The 19,666-nt window shown below is 34.6% G+C and overlaps 2 protein-coding genes across 3 annotated transcripts in view; one reads left to right on the forward strand and one right to left on the reverse strand.

Annotated features, from left to right (window-relative positions):
- The window catches only part of LOC125675520 (glutamate carboxypeptidase 2-like), a 283,989-nt gene that overhangs the window by 104,139 nt on the left and 160,184 nt on the right, over positions 1-19,666 (reverse strand). The gene's annotated exons all lie outside the window — the stretch shown is intronic.
- LOC125674913 (vigilin-like) overlaps positions 8,140-19,666 on the forward strand; it is a 65,183-nt gene continuing 53,656 nt past the window's right edge. Inside the window, exons 1-12 of one of the 2 annotated variants that reach the window (XM_056158500.1) lie at positions 8,140-8,262; positions 10,208-10,327; positions 10,977-11,058; positions 12,798-12,902; positions 13,802-13,863; positions 14,145-14,232; positions 14,601-14,705; positions 15,409-15,428; positions 16,270-16,357; positions 17,563-17,664; positions 18,061-18,089; positions 19,247-19,346. In XM_056158500.1, the coding sequence (XP_056014475.1) occupies positions 8,195-8,262; positions 10,208-10,327; positions 10,977-11,058; positions 12,798-12,902; positions 13,802-13,863; positions 14,145-14,232; positions 14,601-14,705; positions 15,409-15,428; positions 16,270-16,357; positions 17,563-17,664; positions 18,061-18,089; positions 19,247-19,346 (969 nt within the window). In that variant the 5' untranslated portion in view covers positions 8,140-8,194. The remainder of the gene's footprint in view (positions 8,263-10,207; positions 10,328-10,976; positions 11,059-12,797; positions 12,903-13,801; positions 13,864-14,144; positions 14,233-14,600; positions 14,706-15,408; positions 15,429-16,269; positions 16,358-17,562; positions 17,665-18,060; positions 18,090-19,246; positions 19,347-19,666) is intronic. The other variant, XM_056158501.1, reaches the window with a different exon arrangement.

Here is a 19,666-nt window from a genome sequence, read left to right on the forward strand (position 1 = left end):
AAATTTACTTGTCAATATTTTTCAAGCAATATCATGAAGTCAACCCCGTCTTATAAACGATGCTACGTGCCTGATTGTATCATTATGATTTCATTGTGTTTTTAATTCTAGGTGTCTGTTGATTTTAAAACAGATTACGACTGAAATCCTCGATATTAATTGCATAATTTGAACAGAAATAAACGTCAAATACCCCCTTCCTAACTCTACAATTTGACGACGTACATATTTTTAAAAAGTTTTCACCAGAAAATCTAAGAAATTAATCCTTGTTTTTATCATAGAAATATTACAAACTGTTAAAACTCAGCATAATAAAGAAGTTGGCAACAAAAGCTTTATTACGCACTAATTGCTAGTACTATTAAAAATCTATGCGAAGCTTAGGACCGCAATCGTAAGCGCGCCCCCCTTTTCCGGTGTAAGGGGAGCAACTGCAAAAATGTTGGCCATTAACTGATGATATTTTAAGAATAAGGGTTCAAGATGTCAATCGCGACATATAAACTAAACCTTGGATACTAGGATAGTAAAAAATAATATGGCTATATGGCCATATTAATTGAACATTACACAGGGACCGGTAACATGGTCTGTAATAATAGTATAGTACAAGTATGTATACCATATCACCCTCTAATTAGGGGGTGGTATGGTATAGACCCCTACTATTATTATTACAGGCTCCTGTAGATTAATGTATATTGTGGTGTGGTGTTGTTTTTTTTATCAAGCTATATGAAATTATAAATAATCAAGTTATAAACTTTGAACAACTTATACGATTTAACATGATCGGATTAAAAATAATCAAGCTAATTTTAAATTCATTTATTTTCTCCCCGAGTCGGAAAATAAATATCCCATTTATGATCACGTGGTGTCGCAAGCTGAAGTTGTGAAGTGAAGACAACAACATGGCGACGCGAAAGTGGGTATGGCTTGCAGGCTGTTGGTGGGATACGCTCAGCGATTAAAGAATGAACGGGACGGTCAGCCAGAGAAAGGGGTAGGGAGAACCACTGAACGATGGGCGTGTGAAGGGGGACTTCCTGTTCATGATTAAAATAAAATTATTTTGAATTCTACATATTGTAAACCAATCCTCCTCTTCTGTGGTGTTTCTAATAATACTTTTTCCGCAGCACTTTCACATATCTTATGAATATGCATTAGAGAATTAAACGTCCCCCCCCCCCTGTATTGAATAGACCACTACCTCGTTAATACAAATTGATAATTTGTCAAAATTTACCTGTTTGTATAGTTTATCATACTAACAAAATTTTGATCTGGTTTTTCAACATCGGGAAAAAAGACAGTATAATACTATAAAAGTCTCTGCAGATAAATATATTGCCCTATCCAAGGGAACAAACCATGCAACATCTTCTGCGTGCCATGCTGGGATTCAAATTATCACATTAAGCCATAGACTAGCTATAGTTTCCGTTTTACATGTACTTCAGCTGTTGAAAAATGCACCTCTAAGCTGGACAAAATTAGGCTTGTCGTTCGCGGGAACTAATACCTCCTGCGGAGCTAATCCATAATGGGGCATATTTGAAATATTGTTCATTTGAAGACCAGAAAGATACGAGTTTCAATATTCATTTTGAATCTATACTTAACTTGATGAAACCAATGAAGTATACCAATAACAGATGGATGGATGAAATGACAGACAGATAGACAAACAGACAGTGGTGAAACTAATAGACCGCCAACAGTTGTTTGAAGGAGATATTGGCTTAATGCACAAACTGTCTCAAAATTGAACATATTAATCTGAAAGTATCCGGTGTACAGGTTTACATGTCTACAATGTTAAGTAAAATGAATAGCCTCCTACAAAAATCTCCAAAATGCATCTACAGACGGACAGACAGACGGACAGAGTGAATCCAATCTATACCGCATCCAAGCATTTGCTTTCAGTAGGAAAATAACATATTTTAAAAACACATCCATTATGTTGCAAAGAAGAGAAAACATCAAGCTTGATATCAGGAATTTGTAAAATCCAAAATTGACGGTCTGTTTATCGAGACATCCCAGAGAATGAATAAGATATACTAAACAGTCCAGATTTTGGGAATGGTTTTTTTTAAGGGGGGGGACGTTTATTTTCCCACTAGAATTTTGTGAAAAGGACCTCCCCACATACATAAAAACAGAGGAATTAAGGAAAAATTATCTTCTCATTCGTTATTTTTGGCCACCAAAGCTTATTTACATGTACAACGTTGTAGAGTGAGTTTTAATGGCAGCACATTATCAGAGCCGGTAACATGGATGTTAATTAAAATCAACATTATCGGCCACAAATAACATATCCCCATTCGAATGCAGCTTCAGAATATGTAGCTTTATACCCCCCCCCCCCCCACCACCACCACCATACAATGTTGATTTTATAATCCAATGTCAAGTCGTTAGCCATTCAAAATTCAGAATACACACATATACCATGGCCTTGAATTGAAAGCCTATCAGTAATCAATCAGATTACGAGTCTATTGTAAATGTTGGCTCCTCCACGAATTGTAGTACATGTAAAGAATGTACAAAGTCTTAAAAGCCGCCATAATTGTTTTGATAAGACATTTTAATAAGATTTTAGAATCTTATGGCGGAGTCGGTACAGGTATGAAAATACCTATCAGCAAAATATAAAACCAGCCTATCAAAATTGCATGCATTCTAATGACAAATTAGAACGTAGATGATATTTTTCGTATTTTATTATATTTACAGATAATGAATCTGTTCAGTACAGCCTATGCGTAATTGCATTGCCAGATCAAAGAAAAGGAAGCGGGTGGCCTTGTTGATCAAATCTAAGAATCGTGCATATTCTTCCAAAACATGTAAAGATATTTCTCTGTGTTAATAAACCCCTAATGCAACACCACTCATGTTCCTTATGTAATTCTGCACCAAAGTATGCCGTCAGAAGAGCATGCGTCATAAAAACAGCATCTGGCTATCAGTGAGTTTGACAGCAACAATAAATGCGGAACGCAGTGTACAGAGATGAAGCATGTCGATGAATCTGACTATCATTATGAGCTATGCTTGTCCAAACAATGAGTTTTGTCGTTCTCAAAACATCGGAACTCATTTTGGAGTTGGTTTGAATGTTTGGGTAACTTAACTGACAAAAGTAACGCCCATACCTCCAATGTGGTCCCTGAAAAGATGTTATTTTCATAATATACCACTGAAAAAAGAAAAAAATACTTTGAGTGAAACTGGACTAAAATTTCACTGGGTGACTATTGAATGTTCCAGTTTGTTCCTGATGTATAAGTACTCATTGTCCATTTTAACAAAATCAGTACAAATGTTCTAAAACATATCAAAGGCATGTATGTACATGTACATGTGATCTCTACTGTACTTATTGTTCTGTAGTACAGTACTTTATTGTTCTGTAGTACAATACTTTATTGTTCTGTAGTACAGTACTTTATTGTTCTATAGCACAGTACTTTATTAGTCTAAAGCACAGTACTTTATTAGTCTACAGTACAGTACTTTATTGTTCTTTAGTATAGTACTTTATTTGTCTGTAGTACAGTACTTTATTGGTCTATAGTACAGTACTCTATTGTTCTGTAGTACAGTACTTTATTGTTCTATAGCACAGTACTTTATTAGTCTGCAGCACAGCACTTTATTAGTCTGCAGTACAGTACTTTATTGTTCTTAAGTACTTTATTGTTCTGTAGTACAGTACTTTATTGGTCTATAGTACAGTACTCTATTGTTCTGTAGTACAGTACTTTATTTGTCTGTAGTTCAGTACTTTATTTGTCTGTACATTACTTTATTAGTTGATCAGAAGCGTCATCCAACTGGTATCCAGATCATATCACTTGGTGTGACTCAGTTAAATGTATCCCCAAAGTATCAAATGTATCCCCAAAGTATTAAGTGTATCCCAAAAGTATCAAATGTATCCCCAAAGTATTAAGTGTATCCCCAAAGTATTGAATGTATTCCCAAAGTATCAAATATATCCCCAAAGTATCAAATGTATTTCCAAAGTATTAAATGTATCCCCAAAGTATTAAGTGTATTACCAAAGTATTAAGTGTATCCCCAAAGTATTGAATGTATTCCCAAAGTATCAAATATATCCCCAAAGTATCAAATGTATTTCCAAAGTATTAAATGTATCCCCAAAGTATTAAGTGTATCCCCAAAGTATTATGTGTATCCCCAAAGTATTAAGTGTATCAACAAAGTATCAAATGTATCCCCAAAGTATTAAGTGTATCCCCAAAGTATTAAATGTATCCCCAAAGTATTAAGTGTATCAACAAAGTATTAAATGTATCCCCAAAGTATTAAGTGTATCCCCAAAGTATTAAATGTATCCCCAAAGTATTAAGTGTATCAACAAAGTATTAAATGTATCCCCAAAGTATTAAGTGTATCCCCAAAGTATCAAATGTATCCCCAAAGTATTAAGTGTATCCCCAAAGTTTTAAATGTATCAACAAAGTATCAAATGTATCCCCAAAGTATCAAATGTATTCCCAAAGTATTAAGTGTATCCCCAAAGTATCAAATGTATCCCCAAAGTATTAAGTGTATCTCCAACGTACTAAATGTATCCCCATAGTATCAAATGGATCCCCAAAATATCAAATGTATCCCCAAAGTATAAATATATTCCCAAAGTATTAAGTGTATCCCCAAAGTACTAAATGTATCCCCATAGTATCAAATGTCTTTCCAAAGTATTGAATGTATCCCCAAAGTATTAAGTGTATCCCCAAAGTATCAAATGTATTCCCAGAGTATTAAGTGTATCTCCAACGTACTAAATGTATCCCCATAGTATCAAATGGATCCCCAAAGTATCAAATGTATTCCCAAAGTATTAAGTATATCCCCAAAGTACTAAATGTATCCCCATAGTATCAAATGTATTTCCAAAGTATTGAATGTATCCCCAAAGTATTAAGTGTATCCCCAAAGTATTAAGTGTATCAACAAAGTATCAAATGTATCCCCAAAGTATTAAGTGTATCCCCAAAGTATTAAATGTATCCCCAAAGTATTAAGTGTATCAACAAAGTATTAAAAGTATCCCCAAAGTGTTGAATGTATCCCCAACGTACTAAATGTATCCCCAAAGTATAAAATGTATCCCCAATGTACTAAATGTATCCCCAAAGTAATAAATGTATCCCCAAAGTATTAAGTGTATCCCCAAAGTACTAAATGTATCCCCAAAGTACTAAATGTATCCCCAACATCCTAAATGTATCCCCAAAGTGTTAAGTGTATCCCCATCAGGGCCGTAAATTACATGGAGGCGGAGGAGGCAGCTGCCTCCTCCAACTTTTGAGCCAAAAAAATTAAAATTTAAAGTTCATTAGAATTTATGTTGTTTCCAATAACTAAGAACATGATACCTCCCTTAAAAAGCATTCCAAATCTTTCTTTTAGAATGAGTTAGTCAAGTAACATCTTAGAAGGCCCTAGAATCAAGGATTTTGCACGAAACGTGTTCAGTGTGCACAAAATGTGCTCAGCGTCTGGGGGCCTGGGCGGCCCCCTAGACCCCCGCCTAATTTCCTGCCTCCTCCAAATTGAAGGTTAATTTACGGCCCTGCCCATAGTATCAAATGTACTTCCAAAATATTAAATGTATCCCCAAAGTATTAAGTGTATCCCCAAAGTATTAAATGTATCCCCAAAGTATTGAATGTATCCCCAACGTACTAAATGTATCCCCAAAGTATTGAATATATCCCCAAAGTATTAAACGTGCGAGGGCTGTTTGATATGTAATGTGTATTGTACCACAGTGCGATAAAGCTTTGTACGATTTCGTGTATGATGATACTCGTGAATAGCTCTATTCAATACCTTAACACGAGCCTTCAGCTCCACATAGTTTTAAACTTATAGTCATTTCAATAGAGCCAGTCGTTGACCACTGTTGTAAAAATGGTTGGGAAGCGGATTGAGAATATTGAAGAAATTAGAGCTTATATAAAAGTTCCCACAAAACTCGGTCATTCGGTAATGCAGATTTTTACTGAATTGGGGGAAATTTATAAGTTTGATAAGGTATCTTATGAGACAGTTCGTAGGCAGAGAAAGAAATTTCTGACTGGCACAAAGTCCGTCAAAGATTCAGCAAAATCTGGCCGACCCGTGACTGTAACAGGCAAGGCAAATGTCTCAAAAGTCAGGGAAATAATTGAAATAAATGGCAGATACACGATTCGTGATATTGCCAAAGCTGTTGGCTATTCGCTATCGCAGGTGCATTTCATTTTGAAGCGTATTTTGAAAGTACGAAAGATTTCTGCCAGATGGATACCGCATATATTGAGAGATTACCAAAAACGGGTACGAGTACAAACCGCTAAGCAATTGCTCAAAATGTTTCCCAAATTCAATCAAAGACAATTTGCAAACATTGTTACTGGTGACGAAACATGGGTTCACTATTTCGAACCAGTAAGAAAAATTTAAAACAGAATATGGCTAACTAAACACGATAGAAGGCCTGTAGTTGCCAAAAGAACCATAAGCACAAAGAAGGTTCTTTATTGCATATTCTTCTCATGTGATGGTATAGCTATACAAATTCCGGTGCCGAAGGCCAAAAGTGTTACAGGTCGGTATTACCGAGATGTTCAGGGCCGTAAATTACATGGAGGCGGAGGAGGCAGCTGCCTCCTCCAACTTTTGAGCCAAAAAAAAATTAAAATTTAAAGTTCATTAGAATTTATGTTGTTTCCAGTAACTAAGAACATGATACCTCCCTTAAAAAGCATTCCAAATCTTTCTTTTAGAATGAGTTAGTCAAGTAGCATCTTAGAAGGCCCTAGAATCAAGGATTTTGCACGAAACGTGTTCAGTGTGCACAAAATGTGCTCAGCGTCTGGGGGGCCTGGGTGGCCCCCAGACCCCCGCCTAATTTCCTGCCTCCTCCAAATTGAAGGTTAATTTACGGCCCTGAATGTTATACTAAAACGCTCAAGAAATATTATCATAAACGACGCCCTTTGTCAGGATTTAGGCATGTTCGACTACTTCATGATAATGCTCCATCACATACATCTGAGCTTGTGAAGCAATTTTTGAAGTCGGAGAAGGTTACCGTCTTGCCACACCCACCATACTCTCCAGATCTAGCCCCATGTGACTTTTTCCTTTTTCCAAAACCTAAAAAGTTCTTATTTGATCGTCGTTACAAGTCCAGACAAGCCCTTGGCTTATAGCCATCAGTCAGTGCCTCAGAGCCCTAGGTCTACCCAAAATCAGCGTACCGTGACACATTTTAGAATGGATTCAGAGATTGAAATTATGTTCATTTCACTGCTTTTAAGATATCGTACAATACACATTTCACATTTAACAGCCCTCGTATATCCAAAGTACTGAACGTATCTCCAAAGTATTTTAATGTATTCCCAAAGTATTAAATATATGCCCCATGCTACCATGACAAACGATTGAGACAGAATCCAACGTGTAAAGATGAACATAACTATTTAATGCAGTAACCGGGACACATGCACTTCACACTTACGTAGAGGGCTGCGGTACAAATGTGTACTATATATATAACAGCACACCTGACAAACCCATACCATTCGATGAAGACATCTGGAATCTGTCGAGACCAATATTGTTCCTGAGTATAAGAGCCTTAATCCCAGCTCTCAGAAGAGAAGTCAGAAGATAAAGATTTTCCACATTTTCAAAGTTCCCCTGCTCAATGCAAATATGTAGAAAGATTGCCTACAACATGTCCAGGAGAACAATATCAAAGTGATGATTCTGTACAACACATCTTCAGCCTATGATTTATAATGATCAACAACTTAAAAGTTAAAAAAAACATGCATTGGTCTGAATAAAGCTACAGGTATTTCACAATGACCTTGCCAATTTTAATCATGTACTAAATGTTTTCTAATAGCGACTTGTAGATAAAAAAGTGAATTTTTTAAAACATATTTATTTCCCAGAGCTATTCTATAACAAAGAAATTATTTAACTAATAAGGTAAATTTGAAACTTTTAAATTTCAAAATATATTATTTTACATGGTTACTTTCCATTCATATAAGATTTCTCTGGTTGACTATAAAACCGTTTGAAACTATGAATCCCGGCTCACTTTCTGGCACTCATTCTACCCACATCTTTCAAAATGGCGACTTACATTCTCCGGCGAATGCATTATCAAAAATTACATAAATTCAGTGTTCTTTTAAATAGGTATGGTATATATGTTATGACAATGCAGTTTTTGCTTTTAATATGCTTCTGCATGCACAGTTTAGAGATAGCATGATCATATTCTTTTCTTTTATTCATTGACACAGAGATCATTTTGGAGGAAATTCGAGTAAAATCGTATAACACGTGAAATAATTATTGTTATACTGATGATGTATACGCAGATTTTCTTGTTGATTTCAGTTTCCTCAATTTTGAAAAAAAAAATTGTACTACTCTTTGTACATGTGTCATGCATTCTCTTTTTCATCCCGTGTGATAATTATGTGTGAACTTCGGTATAAACAAACATTTAGAGGTCATGTCAGTAATCGTTATTCGGAACATTTCTTTTCCTCCTGAGTTCTAAGACTGATGCAGATTTTTTTTTCTGGTTTATTTCTTTTTGACCGCAAGTATTACCTTGGTCATAAGATGCATAACTTTTGAAGAAACAAAACAAATCGAAAATATCTGGCTGGAGAATCCAACCAGGGACCCCTTCATAACCACTGAACCAGTCATAAACTATCCACTGAATCAGTCTTGACCTGTCCACTGAACCAGACTTGAGCTATATCCAGATAGATATATACATAGTCCATCTGCCACCTAACCACTGCTAGAATAACAAATCTCCCGTTTCTTTTGAGATTTATGATACCCCTATAAATCTTGCTCACAAGACTTTCTAATTAGTTATCCAGACTGATATTCATGGTCCATATAGCCCTAACTACTACATTTTCTTCCCTCCTTAAATTGCCTCCATCCTTGAGGACACACAACCCAGATTTTGTAATAGGACTTTCACCTGAAGTCCAGGAGTAGTGAACGGCATTTAATAAAATGTAAAAGTAAAGGAGAAAATTAATGGCTGGACTGGGAATCGACCCCATGACCCCTGCTTTACTAGTCAGATGCTCTAACCACTGAGCTATCCAGGCCAATATCCATATTACAGATAGCCCTAACTAAGACATGTACATACCTTTTGTGTGGAATATTTTATTGGGCAGTAATGTTAATGTAACTAGGATAAGGAATGACTAGAAAATATATGTGACGGGACTGCCAATTTGGACTCTGTATCCCTGTGTTACTATCCAGTAGTCAGGTGCTTCACTCGCTGAGCTATTCAGGCCAATCTAATAGTAACATCACACTACAAGATGGAAATGTCATACTTGTTGAAGTTAACTGGGAATCATCTGGATAAGTGAAGTACCCTTACACTGTCCAGTGCATTACACATTATCCAAAATGTTTCTTATATCACTTTGGGTGTTTTTAACAATGTAAAATTTTTTTAATGTATTAACATTATAAGCTCAAAAAATCAAAACAGAGGAATTCATTGTTCACATAATGTGGGTGTATTGTTTGTTTGGAGACATATAGCATTATTGATTTCTTCATATAGCCTTCACTGAATCAAGATTTGTTTGTTGAGTCGAAATAATATACAAGATATGAATTCTTAAAACAAATGAATTATGGAACTATTCACATCTTGATTAAAACCGTGCCATTGTATAGTTGAACTTACAGCATGTACATGTAACTTTTGTCCTCAACATGACAATGATATTCTAAGAACAAAAGAAAAGTATATTGTATTTGTGTTGAGTTAATATACAATTGTGTATTTTCCTGTATTTATATCTTACATATTCATCTTGTACACATGTAGTTTTTCATCCATGCACAGTCAAACCTCATTATCTTTAACTCGATGGGACCGAGAATTTTTTTTCGAGATATCTGAGGATTTGAAATATTGAGGGTAAAATACTTAAAGAATAAGTGGTTAGGACTTCTGAATCACTTTGACATATCCATGGTGTAAGAAATATCAGTGTTCGAGTTGCCGATGTTCAACTGTATGTACTTTTTGTTAGCAGAGTGTCTTACTGAATTGATAAATTGTATACATATCTTTTAGTCAGCAGAGTTCATTACTGAGGACTAACAACCTGCGTCGAGTATGCACCTCTTCAAGACTTTGTTCTGATGTCTCATCATCTGGTGGTCACACAGAATCCTCTGTTACTGGAGAGAAAGAGTAAGTTTGGGACAGAAATAGTGGGGAAGCAAAATTACAGTGTGAATGAATGTTTATGAAATGGGGCGGGGTGGGGGGAGGTGACTGTTCTTCACACTGTTGTTTCTTGTTTATAATTTGTGAATTTTTGTAAAACTGCAACAAAATTTTGAAAAATTTGATAGATACTTCAATTTTGTAAAATGTTTACATTATTTACCAATGGTTACTTTTGATGATTGGCTTGCTTGAGTGACCTTGAGTACATGCTATAATTTGGCCTAATGACATAATGTGGTTTCATCAAATATCATAGATTTCTTTTCTTTTTTAAAAATAATAAAATACCCAGTTATGTTGATTTGAATTCTATCGAAAGGTACACTGTGTTCTCTTTTTATGAACAAAAATCCTACTGTGTTGGTCATTTACTTTCACAATCTGACACACCCACAAAACAAAGAATACCTACAGTGTTCAGTGAAAAATAATGAAATGATGGTAAGGTCAAATAAAATGTCAATACTGTGTGTTTTCAGTAACTCTGTCGCCTCTGAATAATTTACACTGACTTATTATTTAGAGTTTATTCCTCTTGTCCACAGTGGGTTTCTGGTCACATTCACAATGATGTCACATAATAATCATCATTTCATAAAATAATTTTCAGAAATGGTGCAAACAAAACGTTCTGGCTTCCAAAGACCTCAGCATTTGCCTTGTCCAAGAACAAAGATCAAATTGGAAAAGAAGTAAGTGTACATGTGCAAACAAGAGTATCTCTGCTGTAGATATGTAACTATGAATCTGTATTTCCTAGTCTGGATCTGTATTTCCTAGTCTGGATCTGTATTTCCTTGTCTGGATCTGTATTTCCTTGTCTGGATCTGTATTTCCTAGTCTGAATTTGTATTTCCTAGTCTGGATCTGTATTTCCTAGTCTGGATTTGTATTTCCTTGTCTGGATCTGTATTTCCTAGTCTGGATTTGTATTTCCTAGTCTGGATTTGTATTTCCTTGTCTGGATATGTATTTTCTAGTCTGATTTGTATTTCCTTGTTTGGATTTGTATTTCCTTGTCTGGATCTGTATTCCCTTGTCTGGATCTGTATTTCCTAGTCTGGATCTGTATTTCCTTGTCTGGATCTGTATTTTCTAGTTTAGATCTATATTTACTAGGTTGGATCTGTACTTTCTAGTTGAGGATTGCCTAGTCTATCTGTATTTCCTAGTCTGGATCTGTATTTCCTTGTCTGGATCTGTATTTTCTAGTCTAGATCTATATTTACTAGGTTGGATCTGTACTTTCTAGTTGAGGATTGCCTAGTCTATCTGTATTTCCTAGTCTGGATCTGTATTTCCTTGTCTGGATCTGTATTTTCTAGTCTAGATCTATATTTACTAGGTTGGATCTGTACTTTCTAGTTGAGGATTGCCTAGTCTGGATCTGTATTTCCTAGCTTACAAATGTCCAGAGAACACTGTGATACCCTCTCCCACTGATGTTGTCAGTACTGATAGTGGGACAACAGAAATTGTTGTCAAGGTTGTTGCTTTAACTTTTGTATTTAAATTTGTAATACTATTGGAAAAATAAGAAACCTTTGTCACACTGTCATTGGAATATTCAAATTCTGCTGCTCTCAAGAGGCAAGTAAAGGTAGTCTCTACATACATATAATACTGTGCATCAGGTTATTACAGGTCAATGTGTTTTCTACCACTGAATTAATTTTTCGCTATTTTAAAGCTGATCTACAGAATGGATTCTGTCACGATGTTAGTACTGTAGTAATGTAAATGTGGCCGTCTTCCTTGTTATATGTAAACCTATGTTCTATGTTTTTAGTTTTAAAAGCATGTACAGTATATGAAATTTTGTAACAGTTACTATTCATATAAACCATAAGAATATTTGTGTGGTATGATTATCTTATCTCATCCCATGAAAGAAGTTTGACTGGATGATGAAACTTTATGTCGGTTAGTGTTTAGAGAAAACACAAATCAGTGGATTAAATAGAGAAAACTTCTGTTATTCTTATACAGTGTCCAGTGATAGCAATCCAGTAGTTTTACAAATTTACAATAATATACCGTGAGTATAGTCTGTGTATGAGAAGACATGCTGTAGGTAGATGAGTTAGGTACATGTATATTTTTTCTTGATAATTTTCCGATGTGACATTCTGTGTTACCCCTCTCCATGCAACATTCCATCAGACTAACACAAATTTCTGTCACTTTCTCCAGAAACTGCAGCCTTTTCTTATTCGGTATGAAAATTAGAAACTCTACTTAGTAACTGGTTGAAAATATTATGTACAGGAAGCACAAAATTCAAACTATTCAAAATGTCCAACGTGAGACAGTTTGAAGAAGATTGAGATCTGATATTCTCTTACAGGATACAGGTATCATTGCTGTTTTCTTTCAGTTTAATGTTTATAATGTTTTATTCTTTGTAAGGAATTTTGTTTATTGTTTGTAGACAAGCTCAACTGTCCAGTTAGACCTAGAATCAACAGACGGGGAGAAAGTCCCGGTCCACATCACAGCGGGCAGTCTGCATGACCTTATCAAGGCTGTTGTTGAGGTACCTACATACACTGTATAACCTTATCAAGGCTGTTGTTGAGGTACCACATACACTGTATAACCTTATCAAGGCTGTTGTTGAGGTACCACATATACTGTATGACCTTATAAAGGCTGTTGTTGAGGTACCAACATGTATAATTAGGTTAGAGTTGACTGGTTCTGAGAGACATTACAATATGTTTCTTTGTGAAACATTAGAAAAGCATGAATACAAATCGCTGGAATTATAATTAATCTACATGCGATACACACTGCAGAACAGAAAAAGAAAATAGTTTCTCAGTAGTCTTTATAACATGCATTGCAGTTAGCTAACTTATCAACACTCTTTCATTTTGGAGGTAGAAAAAGTATGATTAGGTCATATCAGTTGTATTTTTACAACGTTTAAGATATCATGACAAATACTTGTATGATCACTGGAGGTAAATTGCCATGTCCTCTATTGAAATCTGCAGCACATCCTCTGGCCAGACATTTTACACTTTTGAGGAACGTTTGATTAGCTAATTCGATTCAGATACTACTGTAAAGTACATGTTTTTGTGCACTGTGTTGCTTATTTCCACTATAAAGTCCGAGGTCACATAAAATCCGTGTAATTTCATACCTATGGACTTAAAATATATAAGCTCTTTTCATGTAAGCCATGTGCAACTCAGCAGAATCTCGTACCCACGGACCAAAGCAAAAATGATTATCCATGAAATTATCACTCCGTGGAAATAAATATGTCTACCATATTAAACAATATTGCATGTCTTGTGTGGTATTTGTACCTTCAGCAATTTAACTTTAGTACTAAAAAGAGTGGCCTTGAATTAGACACTATATTAATATCTTGAGTTATTAATGTACATGTACATACATTCTGATTGATATTTTTATGAACAGATTGATGGAGTCCTGCAGAGCCATATATCACAAATGAGAGACAGCTTACCTCTCCAGGACAGGTAAGAAGAATATGGGGGTGGATCAAAGTTTTTCCTACACACAATCTGCTGAACGTGAATAAATGGATGATTGTATCCTCACAAAATAATGTCTTGCAAAATAAAAGTGATCTACAATACTTAATACAATGTCACATATTTACAAACAAATATCTAATATATTCTTCGAATGGTTATGTTCCATCATGAAATATCTGGCACAAATGGTAAAACCAGACGGTCTCATAATGTGTTTATATTGATGATGTGCTTGTGAATTTCCTCTTTGATTTTTTACCCAGGTTAGAAGAATTGCTGTTCATTCCTAAACAAAGTGCAGAACAACTGAGTTCGAAAAATATGTATTTTTTAAGAGAAATAAAGATTGAGGTTTGTAAAATGTCTGTGATATACAATCCACTACTGCTTATGATTAACTGTTAAAGATATCAACAAATGTTAAAAAAAAAAAAAATCAGATTAGAATAATCTACGTTAAACCTGGAAGTTTTCGTTTGTTGTTTGATAAAGCTCTAATTCATATCCTGATTCATAGGAATATTATTTTCACTATATGGATACATTTTGATCAGAAACACAACACAAAAACAATTGATATATAGGTGAATATCCAACAGAAAGCTCTTTCTCAGATGTACAATTATAATTATTTTACCCACAACATAGTATCCCATTCTATATGTGTAATGCCTGAATTTTCGCTCTCACTTGACAACTTCCTGTTTTGATTTTCCCAGACAGCTTCGCTGATTGACATTTTGTACGATGTGCAGAACGAACATGGAGTTCTAGTCACCATTTCAGCAGCTCAAAAAGAAAATATTGCGGATGCTATGGAAAAGGTACGATGATTATTTACTACTTCACTCAGTGAGCTGTACTGACCGAAGTTTGTCTCCTGTCTTTTTGTCTGTAATATCTTTTCCTATCTGAAGGTACTCGATCAGTTTTAACGAAAGTTGGCCCAAAAAACTCTTGGGTATTAAAGGGGACCCAGTTTAGTTCATATGAAGGACCGTGCATTTTTATTAATGGTTAGAATAGGCTGGGATCTTTTTCTCAGGACTCTCCTGTGTGTGGTAACTAGCTTCTTTCTGAAGCGTAGATTGAAGTCTGTTCAAACTATGAACTCAGGAACTGGGATGGTGTTCATGACAGCATTTTAAATTTCTACATGCATGTGTATTGATAGAATCTTCAAAATTTTGTGAAATAAAAAAAAACACACCAAAAAACCAAACCCAGGGCAAAGTCAGTATGCAAGCAATGTGCTATTTAGTTCTTTAAGATTGACTGGGCATTCAGTACACTTCATTAAGTCCAACACAGTTTTAAAATTTTTCATTCTTGTCTTAAAAATCAAAGAATAAATTGCAATTTTCAGTCTTTCCCCAAAAATCCTCACAATTGTCATTCATCATTTTCTGCACTTTTAATTCAATTGCATTATTTTCAATTTACATTGTACATGTATCAAATGTTGCTTTGAAAAGAAAAAAAATTGTATCGTATTGCTTATGCTGCTGTGGTATTTTGTTTTTGCAGATACAAAAGTTCATTCTTACGTAAGTTTACTACTAACCAGAATTGCATGAAACTTAATACGCACATGATCCGCTGTTGATTTTATTGTAAATGTATGAAGGGTTTGAAACAATTTTCTTCTATTCAGCACTACATATGTAAATTTAGCAACTCAAAGAAAATATTCTTAGCAACTACTTAGAAATTATTTGTGAAAACATTACAAAAAATTCAGACCTGACGTGTATAAATCATTCTGATTCATTGGTTGTATGATCCAGCTATTACGAAAGTAAATTATTGATACATGTAGATCTACAAAAGTAAATTATTGATACATGCAGTTCTACAAAAGTAAATTATTGATACATGCAGTTCTACAAAAGTAAATTATTGAGACATGTAGTTCTACAAAAGTAAATTATTGATACATGCAGTTCTACAAAAGTAAATTATTGATACATGTAGTTCTACAAAAGTAAATTATTGATACATGTAGTTCTACAAAAGTAAATTATTGATACATGCAGTTCTACAAAAGTAAATTATTGATACATGCAGTTCTACAAAAGTAAATTATTGATACATGTAGTTCTACAAAAGTAAATTATTGATACATGCAGTTCTACAAAAGTAAATTATTGATACATGCAGTTCTACAAAAGTAAATTATTGATACATGCAGTTCTACAAAAGTAAATTATTGATACATGTAGTTCTACAAAAGTAAATTATTGATACATGTAGTTCTACAAAAGTAGTTTGTACAGTTGTAAATGAAATCATTAAGTGAAAATAACTTTAGTTCAGCAAGAAAAATCATGGAGAAAAATTTCCTTGTACACTGATACTCAAGCACACCTAATTGATCACATTTTGTAGTGCAAAGGGTGAGATAGTCATAGACAATCAAGTAGCACGGAGGTTGATTGGTCCCAAGGGAGCCAGAATCGCTGCACTGAAAAAAGAGGTAATATATAATTGTATATGTATGCTCTCTAGATATAAAAATTGTTTGTGTTCAAGTAGAGGTACTCACCCTAGTTCACAGCCCAAATCACTCTCAATCTGCTTTTACATCTCGTGTGCCAATATCTGAGCCAATGAGAAGCATTGATATAATTAATTTGTAGGACTTGTTTGTTAATCATTGTATAATAAAGAAAGTTTAAACTAAAATGTCAAGTAGAAACTGGGCCATATTTGTAAACCAAAACATTAGAAGTTCAGAAATGATGTAAGGGTCCTCTAAATGCAATCTGACCAATTTCACTTCTATCGTTCTGAATTATGCCCCTTCATAGTGCAAAAAGATCTAAGTTTTGGTTTGCCAAAGGCTATAATTTAGCATGAACCAAATCATTTGAAATGTGGAATGGTTGTTTAATAGGGACTACTGTAAAACACAGATATTTCTCCTCTTGATTATACATACGTAGAGTCTCATGGAAATTTTGCATCTTTGAGACTTTCAAGATTATTTAAGGAATACATATGATAGGGTTCTATTTGAACTCCAAACTTGGCAAGTTTTAAAATGAAGGGTATTTTGTACAAGAGTTCCCATGCAACTTGTTCTCAATCCGATTAGACCTGACATTATGACATCACAAACACGATGTTTTGTCACTATTTTTGGTCTTTTGATATAGAATTACCATTTTTGATCTTGTAGATACAACTGAGTGCAGGATTGGAGAAACTTTTATTTGTACCATAGATAAATTTTTTACTTATATTTTTTTAGAAGATTTTTTTTTTCCAAAGCTGCGATTTATGTCTTCTAAAAGAAACCGTCCTTTAAAATCAGAATCTGAGCTAAATTTTAGTATGAGGCCCTCGTAGAATTGAAAATTGTGTCACTTTTGATAATATGTACTTCTTGATGACTGTAAATATCAGAGACAACTTATGTGAAACTATTGAACAATATTTTGTTATGACATAAAGAAATATTTAGTCTTTCTTTTAAAATTTTGAGTTTACTTGGGTCCAGAAATGTTTCTGTTGTGGTGGAATGTTCAACACACCAGGTGCACTATGGGACTGATTTTCTCATTTGTTTCTCCATTCCTTTGCTTGGAGTTCTGCATGCACTTTTTATGAATTTAAAAAACGCACTTACATATACTTACTTAAGAAATGAATGTGTTCATGTATTTATGTTTTATCCAGACAGGAGCAGCCATTTTTGTGCGATATGAAAACAACAGTGATGAAGCTCATGTTTTAGTGCAAGCTGAGAATCAGAAGAAACTGGAAGCAGCTGTGGCCAAGGTACACCTGAATTGAATAGTATTGCCCAGTGTTAAAACTGGGAGGGGGGGGGGGGGGGGCAAATTCAATTGCATTATTGAAAATAGCTCAGCTTCTTATTTGGCTCAATTATCCTGATACAAAGATTTACCCCTCATATCTATTGGCTTGTTCAATATCATAGTAGGATATCGGCCGGGGTAGCTCAGTGGTTAGATCACCTGACTAGTAATGCTGGGGTCTGGGCAGCTCAGTGGTTAGAGCACCTGACTAGTAATGCTGGGGTCCTGGGTAGCTCAGTGGTTAGATCACCTGACTAGTAATGCTGGGGTCCCAGGTTCTATTTCCAATCCAGCGCAAAATTCTTCTCCTTTCCTATATATTACAATATATTCAGATTTTGCTTCTTCATTTCAGATAAAGGAAACTGTAGATGGAATTTCTAGGTAAGTTCTTTAAACAGCACTGGCACATTGTAATACAGAATTGATAAAAAAAAAATTCACTCAAAAAAAACCCCTCTTTTACAGGTGTAACAGTATAATTTGATCTACCCATTATGTTTTCTATTAAGAGCACAGCGAGCTCTAATGGTAGCACATGTATAAGAGAGAATTAGTTCAAAATTCAAAGTTTGGGCTACCCTCATTTTCTTTTGTTCGAGTCGCGTGACTTATGCAAGACGTAGCCGTAACACATCTTCACAACTCATACCAAGATTTTTCCATTGACTAGGGTAACGTTCAAGAATGGGGCATTAAGGCTTTTTCAACATGCAGTTAACATTACGGAATTACACACCACTAAATTTTAAATATCCAGGTGACTTCAAGCTACTACTGGCTGTATTGTTAAACATGAAATATTTCACCATCACCTTAACTTTCAATTTCCAGAGTAAAAACATAAGCAATATGAAAAACAACCAATTGTTTCATAATTCAATGACAGATAAATATTGACTATATGTATGGGAGCGATGTCAATACTTTTCTTTCAACCATGCATGAATAGGCAAAACAATGTAAACATCCATGACATCAATACAAAAAAAAATTCATTTGGATATATGCATGTAGATGTAAGTGGATTATTTTCAACCTGCAGTACTATACATGTATTTAGAAAAAACGGAACAAATCAATTATTTGTGCTAGAAAAAGAAATCATAACAGTTAACAACGATATTCCTGAATTTATTCAGTTCTCAAGCAGTCATATTGAACACGCTTAGTTTGAGATGGACTGACACCTCGTACATTTTGTTGTTGATAACAGCGAAGCTAGATATAACGTCACATTGCACTGTTTATGTCAACCGCATTGTATTTCCTGCGTTAAATGAATAGGTGTATCAAATTTCTGAAGTAGTGTTGAAAGATGTGAAGATGTTTTAACAGCTGTCCTTACAGGTCCAGAAAACTGCCGAATTTTCCAATTCTGTTTTGGATAGATCTATATAGATGTACGCATTGGCTGCACTTGCCACAACAGTCTAAGCACCGTGAATATATCATATGTCAGCACTGCATGTAAATTTATAAGAATTTGTATGTACATGTACCAGGTACAGTGTAGATGAATATTTTGTGTTTTTCACCAGGCGGGAGAAAAAGAAATTTGAATTAACTGTAATGGAAAAGAAAAAGTTGATTGGGAAGGGTGGTAAAAATCTGAAAAGACTTCATGAAGAGCTGGTAGAGGTAAGAGCAATGTAATATATTATAAATGAATATTGCTTTCACTGTAGTCTTAGATTCACAAAGGAAGAGACCTCGGAAATCAATCCTTAAAATGACAGGACCAGATTTTATTCGGTTTTTATCTGAATGTATAATATCCACCATCTAATTTATAATTTTCATCCACATTTTTGATATGTAAACAAACATGGCTGCTTTTACAAAACGTTGAAGAATGGATAAATTCAAAAATATTGATCTTTTAAAAATGAATTAAATATTGGTGATGTGGTTGTTTAGATATACTCTGTGAGTGTTTAAAAATTTCTTAATGACAAATT

The sequence above is a fragment of the Ostrea edulis genome, chromosome 3 (assembly GCF_947568905.1).
Source record: "Ostrea edulis chromosome 3, xbOstEdul1.1, whole genome shotgun sequence".
In the NCBI taxonomy this organism is placed as follows: Eukaryota; Metazoa; Mollusca; class Bivalvia; order Ostreida; family Ostreidae; genus Ostrea; species Ostrea edulis.